Source organism: Anguilla rostrata, chromosome 2 (genome assembly GCF_018555375.3).
Source record: "Anguilla rostrata isolate EN2019 chromosome 2, ASM1855537v3, whole genome shotgun sequence".
Classification (NCBI taxonomy): domain Eukaryota; kingdom Metazoa; phylum Chordata; class Actinopteri; order Anguilliformes; family Anguillidae; genus Anguilla; species Anguilla rostrata.
In genome coordinates, this window is record NC_057934.1 from 30,967,117 (window position 1) to 30,985,662 (window position 18,546).

Genomic DNA, 18,546 nt, shown 5'->3' on the forward strand with positions numbered 1-18,546 from the left:
TATCTCAGAAACAGCTGCCCTCCTGGGATTGTCACACACTACAGTCTCTAGAGTTTACAGAGAATATTGTGATAAACAAAAAATATCCAGTGAGAGCATTTACAGTGTGTGTGCAAAAATAGCTTTCTCAGAAGAGAATGGTGAGACACGCTAACAGAAAGGCCACAAATGCTCAAATATTATGTCAAAAAATTATGTTTTTTACAAGAGTAGTGTGCAGAAGAGCATCTCAGAAAGCACAACACATCAAACCTTGAAGAAGAATGGCTATAGCAGCAGAATATCACGCTGGATTCCACTCCTGTCAGCTAAAAACAGGAAGATGAGTGTACAGTGGGCACATGGTAACCAAAACTGGAAGAATAAATATTGGCAAAATGTTGCCTGGTCTGACTGATTTATGCTGTGACATGCATCGCATCTTTTTGTATATAATACCAGGACAGACACAGGAAAATCAAATTCCTTTAAAACTGGCTTTACTGCAGTGTACAGACATAATAGTCAGTGCTTACACAAGCTCATAAATTGAGAATGTTGAAATCAAGCAATTACTACTATAAATGCTCCATGAAGGCAGAATGTATCATATAACACACACTACTGTATGTACCACAGTACCTACTATCGTCAGGGGTGCCACCAGGAATTCTGGGTGCCATGAAAACCAACCACCCCAGGCCACCCCATTCCTGCACAATTGCAGCACTATTTCACCCCTCAGGGCACCACTGACTATAGCACAATAAAATCTGCAAAAAGACTACAGTACATACCACACATAAATTGCTATACAAGCGTATATACAGACGAGTGACAAATTAAAGCAAAAACCAAGCGTCTTAGTAAGGTTTTTGGCAACCATAAGCCACCAGAACAGCTTCAATTATCCTTTGAATAGATTGTACAAGTCTGCATAACTCTACTGGAGGGATGGAACACCATTCTTCCAAAAGATATGCCCTCATTTGGTGTGTTGATGATGGTGTTGGAGAGATCTGTCTAACAAATCGGTCCAAAATATCCTATAGGTGATGAAAATTGGGTTGAGATCTGGTGACTGCAAAGGCTATAGCAGTGGTGTCAAACTCATGCCATGGAGGGCCGTGTGTATGCAGGTTTTCATTCCAACCAATTAATGCTGCCTTAATTGAGTCCAATTACTCATTCAGCCATATGCGTTTAACTGCATTGAAGCACAGAATATAAGAAAATTTTTATTTAGACAATGCGGGTCACCATAGACGTCGGGTCACCATTGTGCACAAACCTGCATCCCTAATTCAGCAAATAATTTAGCTAATTATATAATCAAGATCTGAGGCTGGAATGAAAACCTGCATACACACGGCCCTCCATGGCATGAGTTTGACACCACTGGGCTATAGCATATGATTCATACCATTTTCATACTCATCCAACCATTCAGTGAGCCCTCATGCCCTGTTGATGGGGGCACTGTTGTCCAATCAAGATAGAAATGTTTCTTCAGAGGATAAAGGCGATCACTCCAAATGACTGGAGAAATGGCAAGATTAAGAAACTGTTATGATCCTGCTGTCACTTGACTTTCTAGTTGGTTATCTGTTTCTCTCCTGCACGATCTTTGCTTCGGTTTGTATTATGGGCGTGGTTTCCTCTAACTCCCTCGCCCCTCAGCTGATCATTCTCACCTGTTCTGGTTGCATTCTCACGCACTGGTCAATCACTCGCATTTCATTCACCTGTTCTGTGTTTGCATTCTCACGCTCTGTTCAATTATCTCTCAATTCACTCACCTGGTTCACGTAGTATATATTCTCTGTTCCCCTGCTCTTCAGTGCCCGATTGTGGCTCTGTTTACATTGCCTTTCCAGCGTTTATGTCTGTCAGTTTGTCTCGTGCTTGATCTTGCCTATTTCCCGACCACTGTTTTTTGCCTGCTGTCTTTGCTTTGTTAATTTCCTGTTTTTGACCTTCGCCTGTTCCGACTTTGATTTTGCCTACTGTTTTGTACCGTTGCCCTTTGCCTACTGTTTTGTACTGTTACCCCAGCGGATTTTTCTGGTTTTGATCTTTTGCTGAACTGACTATGAGACTGCCTGCTGTATTGTGTGCCGTTGCATTAAACATCTCCTACGGGAGTTTCGCCACTCCACTGTCTGAGTCTGTATTTGGGTTCACCAAACTTCAACCCATCACAGAAACAGGGTCAGCAGTTATCTCAGAACTTAGCCCAGAATCACCCTGGAATATGGCATGTATTCCATGAAACATTTTGGTTGAAGTCCAGTTGCAATGGTATTATTAATGGAAGTAATTTGCTACACATTAAGAAATATGTTGTTATAGGCAGTGTATTTTTTGTATGCAGTGAGCAAATCGGATGAAAACATTGCAATATATCTAGCGCATAACCCTTCCTTAATTTATTATTTGCATTTACAACTCAGATTTGTGCCCAATTTATGTACATTTTCACGGAAAGGATGTCAGTTTGCTGACTTTTCCCTTAGAGGGCTCCAGGGAAGAGTGTCCTTTAACTGTTACCTGTGACAATGAGCGACCTGAAAACCACAGTTCTTCCGTATGGAGTGAGGTTGCTCAAAGCCATGCACAAGCCCTGAGCTGAGTCACTTCCTTTCAGGAAGTAAAGTGTTTTTACTAAAGGTCTGCAGGTAAAGCGAACACAAGTTGTTTGAGGACATTGTTTTATGATCCCTTCCATAACAATTGCTTAAGTGCCTATTTTTCCATGGAAAACTTCTCTTCCCAGTTTTTTGGGTTTTAAGATTAGTGTCCTGTCCAAGTTCACATATTTCAGTTTGCCTATTAAATTTTACTTCTGGTATATAGACCTGAAAAATAAAGTTGCCCATTATTGCTACATTAAATCTTTTATTATTACAATACAAGTTTTCCAAAAAGAGTACACGAAGAGACAAATTAAAATACAGAAAGTTTCATTATATCCCATAATTATGCTAAATTTGAGAAAATTGAATTTCTGTTGAACATAGGACATAAATTCATAATTTTCATAATTAATATAATGGAACCTTAGAAGAAAATGTATTAACACATAAATAACAGTGGAACAAAAATAATTTCCATATCTGTACATTTTTTGTTGTCATTGCAAAACGCTATTTAATCAGGACCTGTTTAATTGCATGCAAACCTTCAATGTAAGCACCGCCTTATGAAACCAAACCCACTGCTGGTGTGCCTGTTCGGACAGGTCAGTTTTGGTCTCATCAGGTCATAACATCCAGCTAAATTCCAAGTGCCAATGCTGAATTTCAACTGGAGTTGTTCTATCCTTGCAAAGGTAAGATTCATAAAGTACTGAAAACCAAATTTTGACACCTATCGTTTTGCTTTGTTGGGAAAAAAAAAACAAAAAACATTTAGCCATGTCCTCAATGTGCTCCCGACTGCTTCTCGGGATGCTACAAGTGAGCTTGCTTTCAATGCCTGGGGATAACCCCAGATCCAAATTGCTTAACCTAATCTAGAATCATGCAGTTGCATGACTTTGATCTGCAAGTCAAAACAGATCCATAATTCCCCAATATATTTAAAAACTTTACACCAGGATCTTCAAGTAAAGGGTGTTGTATTTCTCATTCCTTCAGGTTAACGAGGTAGAATACAACAACGGCAAACACAGTACACGTGTCAATATGAGTGTTACTCTCCCTTATTGATGTGATAAGGACAGCTGGACAGTTGTTGGTCATTTTAATAATAATAATAATAATAATACATTTATTTTATATAGCACTTTTCGTAGTCTCAAAGACTCTTTACAATGCATGAATTATCAAAAAAAAGATACAAATATACAATAAAAAACATACAATGCAGAAAATGCAGTAGGACCAGTGGTGCAGTGGTGGAAGGAGGGGGTGTTGGGGGAAGACAGACATCAAGGGAAGGCTAGGGAAAAGAGGTCGCTTTTAAGGCTTGATTTGAAGGAGGTGAGTGAGCCTGAGGTACGGATGTCAGGGGGGAGGACATTCCAGAGTTTGGGGGCGGCAACTGAGAAGTCGCGGTCACCAAAAGCACGACGCTGAGAGGGGATGGCGGTGAGGAGGCCGGCAGTGGATGATTGTAACTGTCTGGGTGGCTGGTAGGGGAGACGGAGGTCAGAGAGGTAAGTGGGTGCAAAGCCATTTAGTGATTTATAAACTATGAGGAGTTTGAATGTGATGCGTGATGTGATTGGGAGCCAGTGTAAATCTTTCAAGACAGGGGTGATGTGAGACCGACTGGGAGGATGTGCAGGAGAGTATTCTTTCAGCCGAGTTCTGAACCAGTTGCAGTTTGTGTAGGAGGTGGGAGAGAAGACCAGTGAGGAGTGCATTGCAGTAGCCCAGTCTGCTGGAAATAATGGCGTGAATGAGTTTTTCTGCATCTGGATGGGTGAGAGAAGGTCTGAGTCTGGAGATATTACGCAGGTGAAAAAATGGTGAAACCAAGGTTGCGGACCAGGGGGGAGGTGGAGACTGGGGTACCGTCAATGGTGAGGGAGAAGTTGTGTAGTTTTGTGAGCTGGGGTTTTGGTCTGATGAGAATGAAAATTGTGTTGCAACCAGGAGTTTTCAATGAAAGCAGTGGGTGGCTGATTAGTGGATGTAGAGCTGATAAAGATTTGGGTGTCATCTGCATAGAAGTGGAAATTGAGACCATTTTAGAAGACCATTTGATCGTCATGGTCACGTGGTCCGTATCCGTGTACAATGTCCCCAGGGCTAATCTCCACCTCCAGCACCTGTGGCCGGTCGTACCCCGAAAAGTTTCCATAGGGTGGGGAGCCGCCATAGTCCTCTGCTGGCTCCTCCCTTGTTATTTCCCATTGTCTGGACTGGTCACTGCAGACTTTGTGGCAGGGCTCCCTGAGATCTAGGAGATGTGTGGCCTCCTGGTTGCTGCTCCACTCCTCAAGGTGCACCTCGCCAATGGGGAACCGTGAGCCCTCTTCAGGTGCAGCTAAGTTGGGACTGTCTGCAGGCACCACTTCCTTGGGGCTTAGTAATAGGGTCTTGGGGCTGATAAAGGGCCAAGCTATCTGCCCATTATAGTCCTTGGGCATCATGGTGTTCTCGGGGTGTTTCTTGAAGCCCAAAGTGACCTATTCAAATCAAATAACCACAGAAGCAAATTAGATATGCAATAAAAAACTGTACTCATACTACAGCTGCTGTAAGTCAACTACAATTGCTAACTACCGCACTATAGCTACACCTTCTGTCCCTGTTTACAATGCAGAGCACTTTATTAAATGATTGTGTTTTCCTTTACATATTTTGATTACACATACAAGAGAAAATAAAACATAAAACAGGCGGGTCCATGCAGATTGGTGCAATGAACAAACTGGTGTTATGCAATGATAGAGGAAACACACAGTTTATGGTTTGAGAAATCATTTTTTGCATTGTGTCTGCCATCCTGTTATGCTTGAGGAAGAGGAGAGAATGGATACCAGGGGGAAACCAGACTTACTAAGGTCTTGGGGAGCGATGGCATGGTCTTCGTCGTTATCATGAATACTATCACCCCAATCACGATGAGCACAAAAGCGCCGGCTACCACAATGCACACAGAGACGAAGATGAAATATATCCAACCTTGAAACCCAGGGCAAACAGATAGACACACAATGAAGCCATCAGCTGAGACATATTTCCCTCAACAAGATAAAAATATAGAGCTATGACCCAAGTTCCCATTTACCACCCATCTTTAACCAAGATGTAATTAATAATTGTAATCAAAATGAATCGCATGAAGTAACACATTAATGCTGACAGCTCTACATATGTATTCAGCACGTTTGACACATTTGACATTATTCTACTCTTTAATTGCTGCCAAATTATACTATGACATTAGTGAATTCATGTGGCCATATACTAATATATAGAACAGTTTGTAAATCCAACAAAATAAGTGACAGGTAACAAGGAAGGTAAAAAGGAATGCATCAAATTTTAAGTTGGACAGGTGGACTATAATGGCTTCAGTAATGAACAGAGACAAGTTGCCTGCTGACCATTACTTCTGTGTTAGCAGTTGGGGATGTTACAATATTTAATGATCTACTGACATAGGGAAGAGAGATTATTAGCAATATATCCATCTTATAGAAGTCAGTAAATTTGAACATATTTTGCAATGTCACACAACTATAATAATCTGTTTCTTTCATGTCTTTGAAAACTAATTTGGCTGGAAACCCTGTTTGGGCAGCTCTGCAAATAGTTGACAAACAGAATTCAACCCACAGTGGTGTCAGATTTTAATTCCTCTTCCATTGTCATCCTTTTAGTAACTGATTGGATGGGAACTGGAACTACATGTTATCTTGGCAGTTAATCAGTGTGATTAGGAAGTGTTAATTGCCTTGTTTGCTTGTATGAACATTTAATATATACACACAAAAAAAATATAACAACAAGGTTAGCCGACACACAACAGGAACCAGTGATCACTTGTTCGCTTCAGTGAGACACTTACTGATCTGGGTCTCCTCACATTGACATATTCTTCCAGAGTTTATGTTCAGCTCTGTTCCAGATAAGCTGATGCAGTGCTGGTCACTATTTCCAGGTATGTGAAAGGTTTCTTTGCATACTTCCTCCAAGCATTCATAGTTATATGTATCCTAATGAGAAAAAACGTATGAAGAATATCAGCAAACCGACACGTCAGATCAAACTTTCTCAACGTGGGTACTGGGAACTTACTATGGCCTGAATTCAATTAAGTTTCTTAAAATTCTATTTAATTTCTCCTTGGTTCTTGCTAAAAATGAAAGCAAATGTTTTTTTCAACCAATCAAAAAGTTTGGTGAGTTCAGCAAACTCTCATATTTCCTATTATATAGTTTTATGAGGCATACAAAGTGATGAGTTTCAGAAATACCTTTACTCTTGGTTTCAATTTGATGCACCCACCATCAGCCACCCAGTTTTCGCAAATGGCCAACATTATTACTAAGCATCTGCATCAACAACTATCAATGACCCTAAATTGCAAGCAACAGTTCAGTCCTCCAGCAGTGAGATGCTGATTAATATTCCACACGAAGCCAAATGGTCAATAATGAAAAACAAACCAGCAACCATTTAACAATCATCTCACTGCTGCATCTGAATCATCTCAATTAGTAATGTAATTACGACTAAATTAAATGTGAACACACATTAATTCATGTAGTAGTGCTCATGGCTATTGTCCATCTCGCACTGCAGTATTCGCAATGCTGTGTCATCAATGTTACATTGCCGCTGGATTCATGAGTAACTGTCATTGAAAACACAAGGCCCTGATTACAGTAGATACCTGTCTTTAGATGTCTCTGTAACACTGTTATGGATCTGGCATTTCATTTAAATGACTGAAATGTACTAGAACTAAACTGGAATGGGCTTCACTGATGTGTCTTCAAACAGGCTAGATATGTTTTTTCTTTTTTGACAGGCCCACATTAGATCAATCTTCATTGTAAATACAAGTCAGTTATGTCCTTACCGTCTCATTGTATGAAACGCTGTACTTAAACTTGTTGCATTCTTCACATCCATTAAGCTTTTTCACCATTGGGGTGTCTTTGTAGACTTGATATGGGTGAGAGAAAGTAAATGTGATCTGTCCATCTTTGACTGATAGGGTCACGTTTGGGAAGTCCAATGTACCTGAGAAGAGGAAATGACAAAGAAAAAATAATACTACCCTACTCGCCGATACCCTTTTTATGACTTCTGATATACAATGCCAGTACATACAATGACAAGTGCAGCAGACCATATTTGGGGTTTGTTCTCTTGTAGCTGTCTGCACCCTCTGACAGAAATGGGCAACTCACAGCGAACCTCTGCTGGTAAGTCCTTGCGGTAGGAGAATTGTGGTGACACAGCAGATGTTGAAATCTCCGATTCTTTCATAGCAGACACATTCACATAGTAACTGTCATAAATGTGTGTGACAAATGATGAAATGTCCTGACGAAGGAACGATGTTTCAGTTGTCTCAGAGTCTGCATTACTGTATAAAGGAAGACGTGAAAAAATCGGAGGTTATCTAAGCATTAACAATAACAGTTGTACGCTATGACCAGCATTAACAACAATAAAATAACAAATAGCATTTATACAGAAAGAATGTGTGTCAACACTCGCTTGACATAACATACTACCTTCTTAACAATAAAAAAATCTTCCTTTGCTTTAGATTTTCATTTTAACGGTTTATGTTGGACTATGAGGTTTAGGTTAAAACTATTTCTTGTTAAAAGCTTATTCTTAAGCAGTATCATGCTATTTGCTTAGCTGAAACTACTATTCATAATGACTACATGAAGTAGCTATGCATCACCTTTCGCATCTCTTTAAGCATCTGGATACTTTCTGAAGATGTAATACTGTATCTAAAAGGTACAACAATTTTTATTTACGCAAATAAAAAAATATGTAGTCACTTTTATAGGAATTGAATGTACTTGTGTTTAATTTGACTTGCAATACAGCAAAATAAAAAAATAATCAATGGGGAGTGAAAACCTAGCCTTTTCTCTCATTTACAGAATGCCTCGTTTACGTCATGCCCAGTTCAGATTTTCAGTCTGAATATAGACAGAGACAGTGACATTTCTGAACATCCCCTCTTTGCATGTTCCTTGCTATACCAGACAATTCCATTCACAAATACAGAAAATAGGCATACACTTGGAGCTGTAATGATGTAATAGGAATATTGTGCCCTATGCATGGTCAATGGAAACCCACTTGATGTCCTTTAAGATTTGAACTCTGAAGCGTGGTCGCAGAGAGACGTTCTTGTAGTTCCAGTACACAACAGTCTCAAAATTGTGGCAGCTCAACTTCAAATCGAATGGAGCAGGAACTGGAAAAACAGTAGCAAAAGATAGCAAAGTGAACTCAGAAACAATTGACCTGCATTCTAGAAAAAAGGCACCCTACAACAGCACAAACCATGTTTGCGGTGACAAAATATTTAAGGAAATAGCATTCATTGTCACTCTTCCTGTCAGTTATTTATTGAATTGCACAACACAAACACAGGGGGGAGCCAATGTTGCATTTTACTGTGCTCATTGGAGCGTTAACACATACTGTCAAATTGAAACAGTTATTTTACATGGATGGATATCCTTAATACATCTCTTAGGCTGAATACCAATTATGGCAAGAAGACAGGATATTTGAGTGGTGGACTTAGGGTACAGACCCGTGCATTGTCTGTTAAAGGTATTTTGCATTGTAGGTGCTTTGTTTACATTCCAATATCATGACAGTGTTCATTTATCATATACATGAGACAATTGTTTCATCAAAAAAAAAAAATAATAATAAGGATAAGATGCATTAGATTAGCATAGATATAGTTACACATGTACACATACATGCACAATCTAATTATAGTGTTTTCTGACCTAGTACTAATGTACAACCCAATTCCAAAAAAGTTGGGACAATAAATGAAATGCAAATAAAAACAGAAAGCAGTAAATTTGTAAATTTATTTGTATTCAAGTATAAAGACAAGGTATTTCACGTTTTACCTAATCAACTTAATTGTTTTTTGAAGATAAACATTTTTTTATGAAATTTATGCCTGCAAAATGTTCCAAAAAAAATTTGGACGGGCAATTTAGGACTAATAATGATGTGACAAGTTGAAACAAGGTGATGTGAAACAAGTGAAGCAATCGTGTTATAGTATATAAGGAGCCTCCAAGAAAGACCTAGTCCTTCAAGAGCAAGGATGGGTTGAGGCTCGCCAATTTGCCAACAGATGCATCAGCGAACAACATTCCCCAAAGACAAATTGGTAGGATTTTGGGCATTTAATCCTCTACAGTGCACAATATAATTAAAAGATTCAAGGAATCCGGTCAAATCTCGGTGTGTGAAGGGCAAGGCCGAAAACCACTTCTGAATGCGCGTGATCTCCGATCCCTCAGATGTCATTGTCTTAAAATTCTGTAATGGATATCATGACATGGGCTCGGGATTGCTTTGGTAAACCTTGCCAGTCAACACCATTCGCCGCTACATCTACAGATGCAAGTTAAGGCTTTATCATGCAAAGCAGAAGCCATACATCAACACTGTCCAGAAGCGCTGTCGACTTCTCTGGGTCTAATCTGAGATGGACAGTAGCACAGTGGAAACGTGTTTTGTGGACCGACGAGTCAAAATTTCAAATAGTTTTTGAACAAAACAGACATCATGTTCTCTGGGCCAAAGAGGAAAAGGACCATCCAAGCTGTTATCAGCGTAAGGTCCAAAAGCCCGCGTCTGTCATGGTATGGGGGTGTGTCAGTGCCCATGGCATGGGTAACTTGCACATCTGTGAGGGCACCATTAATGCAGAAAGATATGGACACATTTTGGAGCAACTTATGCTGCCATCCAGATACTGTCTTCTCCAGGGACGTCCCTGCATTTTCCAGCAGGACAACGCCAAACCACATTCTGCCCGGATTACAAGTGCATGGTTGCGTAAGCAAAGAGTGCGGGTGCTAGATTGGCCTGCCTGCAGTCCCGACCTGTCTCCGATTGAGAATGTGTGGCGCATTATGAAACACAAAATATGGCAATAAAGGCCCGGTACAATTGCGCAGCTGAAGACCTGCATAATGGAAGAATGGGGGAAAATCCCGCTTGCTAAACTTAACCAACTGGTGTGTTCAGTGCCAAAACGCTTAATAAGTGTTATTAAAAGAAATGGTGATGTTACACAGTGGTAAACACTTGACTGTCCCAAATTTTTTGGAGCGTGTTGCAGGCATAAATTTCATAATAAACGTATATCTTCAAAAAACAATGAAGTTGATTAGGTAAAACATGAAATACCTTTTCTTTATACTGTTTTTGTTTGAATACAAGTCAAAGTAAATTCACAAATTTCTACTTTATGTTTTTATTTGTATTTAATTTATCGTCCCAACTTTTTTGGAATTGGGGTTGTAAATAAATATCCACAAATAAAACCAAACAAATCAAATTTTGGCTTCAAACAACATTGTCCTTAACTTTGACTAAAAATTACAGGCAATAATTATTTCATCATGAACACAATTTGGTGAGTTCAGCAATCTTTACAACTAACTCACCAAACAGAGTTCGTGAAGCAGAAAAGTGCAAAGGTAAGGAAAATGATGATTGAATCCAGGCCTCTCAAACACAGATTAGGAATAAATCCACACAATAGTGTCAAACCTCCACTGACCACTAGGGAGCAGAATAATACCAATTTGGGATTGGAAATTAAAGTATGCAACATAAAACATTTTTGTTTTGGCACAGATCATATTGGTTGGCACAAACCAACACATACATTCTGCACTAAACAAATATATTAAATTAAAAAAACATTGAACTGCAGGACCTACTGTCCCTACTGTGTATGTATCCATCAGAAGTTGTCTTTACCAGTCTTTCAATGCTGATATGAACTACTAACATACATGCAATGCTGAACTGCACATAAAGATAAAGTTGTTGATGTATTCATAAAATACAACAGATTGCAACCTACTCTGACAGAGCAGGGATGGTTCACTGCTAACCATTTACTACATGATATACAACAAATGTTGATACAATACACTAACAGATTGCTACCTACACTGACAGAGCAGGGATGGTTCACTGTTAACCATATGGCAGGTTCACTGTTAGCCATTTACTACATGATATACAACAAATGTTGATATTGCAAGACTAAAAGCGTACTTTGGGTGCAACCTGTTTGTGACATATACACACAATTAATCAAGCCAAACTGCATTCTTGTCAGGTGCCTGTGTTGGGTCTGGCCTCCAATCATTGTTCTAAACAAACCAGTGCTTATATAGACAGGATGCCTAAAATGCCTTTGTTTTCTAGGACTTATTAAGCACTACAGTGTTGACACACTCGGTATCTTAGCATCAAGTGTCAAGCTGGCTTTAACCTTATCTTCTCTTTTTATTTTTCCATGGGGCTCCCACCCTTTATCTTGCCCTGAGTTCAAAGACCGTTCCAACCTGTTTTCTCGCCCTGAATCCACAGGATCACTCCAGTCCTGTCCTTCGCTTCACGGTCATGGACTGCTTCAGCCGTTCCTTCCCTGCCCATGCCTTGACGCTGTCTGGAGCTCCAGATCCATCATCCGGCCCCTCTAAATTGCACTATTCTGAATTATACCATTTGGTCTTCTATTATTCTTATTAGCTTCACCTCAGCTGTAACCTACTTAACCAATTTTATTTTCTGTCTGCTACTTTACACCAGGCTAGCAAGTGGAGAATGGGTTCCCCCTCTATAGCCGGGTTCCTCTCGAGATTTCTTCCCATTGGGGAGTTTTTTTTTTTTACCTTATGTACTTGCTATTTGGGGGTTCAGGTCTGGTGATTGGTGATTGCACTGTTTGCTCTTTTTAATCTCTTGCCTTGCCACTCTGTAAAGTGTCCTTGTGACAGTTCTCTGTAAAAATAAAATTGAATTGAATTGAATTTTATGACCATATATATATATAATGGTCATAAAATGTCATAAATGTTTATCACAATTATTACTGAAATATTGGCGTGTTACACTGTAGCGTTGGTCAACCACTTATTGCTCTTCTTTTTTCAGTTTTATAACTAGGGACATGGGGGGGGGGGGGGCACATCTTATTTTCTGACACTCAGTAGGCACAGCGACCAAGTGACTTCAAAAAAGTCCTAGATTGAACATTTTAGTCCTAGATGGACTAACTAAAATTGGCTTTTACAGACTTGGCTTAAAATACTCCTAGGTACAGGCTAGTCTTAAATTGAACTAATTTGGTTTCATATAAAATAATTAGCACTACTCCACCACTAAATGAGGGCTAAATTAGGCCTCCAAGCAGGCAGGCGACAGTACATTCAGTTTAATGTGTTGGTCAATGGCAGAGTTACGATGTGGGCTATAGAAGTGATAACCACTTCGTGCCATCAGAGGGCAAACAGTGAATTATTCCAGGATTTGAAATAATCAGAGCCAAGAAAATGGTTTTTCATAATGGAATTCAAAATTCACAGTTTTTCAAAGTTTGATACAGAATCGTGATTTTTTAAATTTTTTTACTTGCACATCATTTTCTAATGTCGTATAATATTCTCATGGTTAGTGGGTTTTGATAGCTCATTCCAGTTTCACTGAAAAGAGAAAATACTTTTATATCTAAATCCATTTCAGGGTTGTGAGGAAACTTATGACTCCTCTGTCTGACAAGTATTTAATTATCTTAGTCATGGAGTTGACACATACACATAAGTGATAAAGAAAATGAAAGACAACATAACATAAGTCTTGGCATGTATTTCATTCATCCCCAAGTGTTCATGCTGAATCATGTGAGACTTATAGGCATGAACTGTAGGATGTAGGATGAGCTAAAATGTTGGCTACATGACACAGTGTGCTCTAGCTGGGAATGAAACACACAACCATACGGATACTGGCACAGTGGATTTACATCGCTTGCCACGTGGTAGATGGTTTATTAGAGAGCTAATGATGGCTGAGGAATAGATGTTTTACTTATCAAGTAAAGTTCAGATTTGGTACACATCTAATTCATTGCTTTGCACACTGGCTAAGTCACACACTGCTGTACACAATATCTGCTATCACAGAACCACCAGATACACATAAACTGAAGCCAAAGTAAACAAAAGTTGTCCTTAATGTAGATGCTGCCTCGCCCTTACTAGGAATTGATAAAAGCTGCACTGCAGTATCCCATGACAGAAGTCACCTAACCACTTCCATTTCCTCATGCCAGTACCTCAGGAAATTATTTTGATGGAATAAGTCTTTCATTAAAATCATCTGTTACTTCATAAAACATGATGGCAATGAAAGAGTACTGCCTTTAATTATATTACAATATATTGCCACCTTTGAGTCCTGGTTCTAAATATTTCTGAAATACGACGCATTCCTGTTAGTTATGACACTGAAAATTCAGTTAAATGGGAACTTTTACTTATTTAGCTGACCTACAATACATTCTCTTTTTAAGACAATGATAATGACCAACGTGTTTTTCATCAAGCAATTTACCAAACAAGTCCCTGGTGGCAACATGCATGTACAAATGCATTACGACACATAAGAAAAGTAGAAACAAGACATGTGACAGTAGAAGGACAAGTCAGCTGCCAGGCATTCAAGATGAAGAATTTCTGAGGTGTGGTCATAAAAAAAGATTATTCCATGATGTTAAGGAATAAATCTTGGCAGGATTGTTGTTTGCTGAACAGGTTACTCTACAGGGTTGGAGTCCTGATCTATGTGGTCACTTCTGGCACTACGATCTTTACTTCACTCTAGTGTGTTTCTTTTGCACCTCTGCACCTTGAACTAATGCACTTGTTGTACGTCGCTCTGGATAAGAGCGTCTGCTAAATGCCTGTAATGTAATGTAATGTAATGTAATGTAAATCTTCCAGTTAAACACACAAGATAAAACTCAAAAGCGAGGAAACAGTCCTGACTTCAAACCCAAGAAATTTCCTTCAGACCTTTCTCAACCTGCAGTTCAACGTATATGGGAGGGGAATACTCTTATCAGTGCTCATAAAGGCACGAGCAAGGTCCACATACAGTGCCTGAGCTGTGACTAAGGTGTGGGCATGCTCTCATATTCTGCACTCATATACTCTAGTGTGGCATTGGCGAATCGAGAACCCTTTTAATCTTTCTACCATTAATTCCGTCAATCATTTCATGGATCAGTATGTCAAATCAATCAGTGCTATATTTACAGAGCACTATGAAAATCATAGTACATATAAATTATATTCTTAGCAAGTGGCCTTTTTCTCTTTCATCGCAACCATTACCTGCTCCCATATAGTACAAGGAGAACTGCAACTGTAAGCATCCCTCTAGTACACGTCAAGTCAAGTCATTTAGATTTATATAGCACTTTTTCTGACCGAGTCAGCACAAAGTGCTTAACAGACATTGACATGTACACACAGGTAGAGAAATACCCACGTGTAATATGAGTATAGTAAAAGAAAAAAACAATTTATTGTGATTTAAAATAATTAATTTATAAACATACATCAGGCTAAAGCTTAATAAAAGAGAGATAGAGATTTTTTTTAAAAAGCACCTGTCTGTGAGTAATTTTCTACACTCTGCAAAATCAGGGCCACCCTGTATATACAGGTTTCCTTTCCGTCCACAACCACACAGCCTGAATTGTAACAAGCTTTTTTAGAGACCTAATGTCTGTTGAGGAATAATTTACTTAAGACTACATTACATTACAAATAGCTATGAATGTCACGAACAAATGTTTCATATTTACATCCGTTGACTTTTAATCAGTCAATCAACCTGCACTGGAGGTACAATATGGCAAACAATTCCTTTAGAAAGAGGTTACTTTTTTAAAATTCATGGAATTATAGAATTACAAGTGGAATCATAGTTGCTGAATTAAATTAAATTAAAGCAGAACAAAGCAAATGGCAACGAGCTCAATGTGTTAATAGACTTAAGTAAAACATTAAGGAAGAACTTAGATAAACCAAAAATACATTTCTGGCTACATTGATAGTCAAGTATTTGACTACATCACTAAGTTGTAGTCAAACATTTCAAAATAAAATATCCAGCAAAGTGTTCTGCTTCAAACACAAGGTAAACTATGCTCCCGAATCAGGAATTACAAATTCAATCTTTCTGTCATGCGAATACTTTACTGTGTGCATGAAAGACCAATTTTACAATCACCTTCCATAGAATATTGGTCATAGACAACAGTCCATTTCTCAAAACTACAATAAACTGAAGATGAGTGCTATTTTGACACATCGAATCGCAAAAGAAACACTTGCAAGATGTCATGGAGGGGATTGATAATTCTCAAAGAACATGGGGTCAAGGTAGTCCTACCTGGGAGAGGGGAGAGAGAGACACTTCTGAAAATAGCGTAATTACCACCATGCCGGAGATTTCAATGTGAGGTAAATGGAAAGGAGAAAGAGAGTAAGAAAGAAAGAAAGCTGGAGCATCCACAAAACCTCAGGGTAGGAGATGACATCAATGTCAAAAGACGTTTGGCCAGTCCTGCTTGCATGAGTATCAGGTCCTCTGAGCCTCTCAGGGTTTTGTCCACCTTCTTGTGGAGAAAGTAAAAATATACATTCTGTCAGCCACCAACCATCTGACAAGCAACAGGAAGTTGCTATGGGTGAAATGTATGGCAGTGTTTAGTTAAAGCACTGCCATATAATCCTATGAAAAAATGCAAACTAAAAACCTTGATATTCTTTTACCTATCTCTTGTTGAACTAGAGTGCTCCACTGGCTGGCATTTGCCTAATTTCACTTTGGTGCCTTATCACTTAAGGAGCCTGGACCCCTCACTCCCTGCATTGTCTGATTTAATGACTGCGTAACTGAATGAGTTACTCCATGTAACCAATTCAATGTCAGTATGTCCTGTTTAAAAGTTTAAATACAGGGTTATTGTCTGTTACCTAGCTACTTTTATACCATCTGCCTGTAAGACATCTGTGACTAACTAAAATTAGGCTAAGACATAAAATAAGCTATTACAATCTATTTTAGCTGGCTAACAGTCTTGCTAGTTAGCAAGGTATAATTTGCTGTCGGACCTGCTCAAAAGAAAACAATTGTATTTAAAAACAGGGTTAAGGAAGGAAACCATTCGACATTAACTTAGAGTTCGGGATTGGCCGCTACCACCAGACTGTGAGTGCCATGTTTCCAAAATCCTGCTCTTGTACATTGGGAGCTCCATAAACCAATAGGATCAAGGTATTGCTTCATGATTCGACAGTGGACTGGCTAGGTATGATTCCATGATTCATGAATATACAATTCCAAATAACACAATTGCAAGTCTATGTGAAAAGACTGCCAAAATTGTACATAAACTTATGTATGCGTATAGTCCTGAGCACAAAAAATATACAAAGGTTTTCAATCACAGATTTCACAATTTACAATTACGAACCACAGTTTACATGCACAAATGTAAAATATTTCCGAATATTTCTTTTGTAATGTACCTGTTTTTGGCAGCGATTTCACTCCATAGAAAAGCCTAAGGAGTGAATACTGTATCTATATCCGCTTATTCTGGGCAGGGTCATGGGGGGCTCTGGAGCCTATCCCAGCATGCATTGGGCAGGAAGCAGAAATACACCCTAGAAAGGTCACCAATCTATCACAGGCCAATCTATCACAGGTGATTTGAAGCCACGATCTTCTTGCTGCGAGGCCATGGTGTTAGCCACTGCACCACTGTGGCACCCCATTGTCCAAATGATATTGCCAAAAAGAAAAGAATGTTCTGTATGCAGCCAGAACTGTATGACCAATTGGCAGCTGCGAGCTGCCATTTTTTATTATTCATAAAATATTAATTATTTAACTAAGAGTAAGTAGAGCAATTGAGGTGCCTGTATCATATTAGCCTTCCAATGTTAACACATAAACTGGTAAATAAGAGATTGATAAATTGGTGTTCCTACTTACAGCTTATGATTTAAGGCTTATAATTGAAGTACAAGCAAAAAATCTGACAATTTAAATGTATTCAGTTCCTTATATTATTAAATTCACATGGCTTTTTCACAATCAAGAATCTGAATTTATTAAACCTCATAATGAATGCATGCAACGACTATGCAAAGCCAGTACTTCTGTTTTATAACTTTTACCAGGTTTTTTAGTTCCTTAATCATGTAATAATTAAAAAATTCAGTTAAATTTCAAAGCAGCTGGTATTTCAAACTGTTGAAAAATGGCAGTTGTTATGGATATGTTTCATCAGTGGTCTCAATGTCTGTTTATGCTGTACTGCTGGAACGGGTCGGTCTTTGCTCACAGCCTACCATAAAAAAGTATCTGATAAAATGTTCAGGGTATCAGGTCTGTGTACACAAGCGTTTCCCAAAAGGTGTGCCGCGGCACTCTGGTGTGCCGTCAGACGAGGTCAGGTGTGCCGTATGAAAAATCCTTTTTAAAAAAATGTTATGTTCAAATGAATTAAAAAAACTTAAATGAACAAATCTCATTCACAAAAGCCAAAATAAATGTCATTAAAATGCATATTGCTTAATTAAAACCCCAAAAGAACATTTAGGCCTACTGTTGGTGCGTCACATCAACATCAGTACGTCGCTCGCGGTTTTTTTCTGTCGGCGTGGTGTGCCATGAGATTCTGTAAATTTGAAAAGTGTGCCGCGGAAGGAAAGAGGTTTGGAAACGCTGGTGTACACAATAGTAAAAGAATTCAGCTCTATTTTTGTGAGTATATTTCCTTTTCTCTAGGGAATTGAACAATGGATATTTGAATGTGACAACTGTTGTCAGGATCTATATAACAAACTTTGAATTTTAATAGGCCTACCTACTCTGCTCTGAAGAACTTGGTCCACCAGTGACTACTTTTGATGACTGGGTCTTTGCACATCTTTTACCAGTTTTGAGCATAGTTGTCACATGATGTTACCATATAACACAAGGG

At 38.9% G+C, this 18,546-nt stretch overlaps 1 protein-coding gene across 3 annotated transcripts in view; it reads right to left on the reverse strand.

The window, feature by feature from the left end:
* The window catches only part of ifngr1 (interferon gamma receptor 1), a 167,789-nt gene that overhangs the window by 142,898 nt on the left and 6,345 nt on the right, over positions 1–18,546 (reverse strand). The window contains exons 1-7 of one of the 3 annotated variants that reach the window (XR_010328292.1): positions 12,044–14,471; positions 8,775–8,892; positions 7,856–8,034; positions 7,522–7,685; positions 6,505–6,652; positions 5,491–5,615; positions 4,461–5,116 (exon numbers count right to left, since the gene is read on the reverse strand). Coding sequence is in view for 1 of the 3 variants with exons in the window: in XM_064321549.1 (XP_064177619.1) it covers positions 4,676–5,116; positions 5,491–5,615; positions 6,505–6,652; positions 7,522–7,685; positions 7,856–8,034; positions 8,775–8,892; positions 12,044–12,134 (1,266 nt within the window). In the remaining 2 variants the exon portion in view is untranslated. Of the gene's footprint in view, positions 1–2,857; positions 5,117–5,490; positions 5,616–6,504; positions 6,653–7,521; positions 7,686–7,855; positions 8,035–8,774; positions 8,893–12,043; positions 14,472–18,546 lie in introns of those variants that run through there. The other 2 variants (XM_064321549.1, XR_010328293.1) reach the window with 2 other exon arrangements.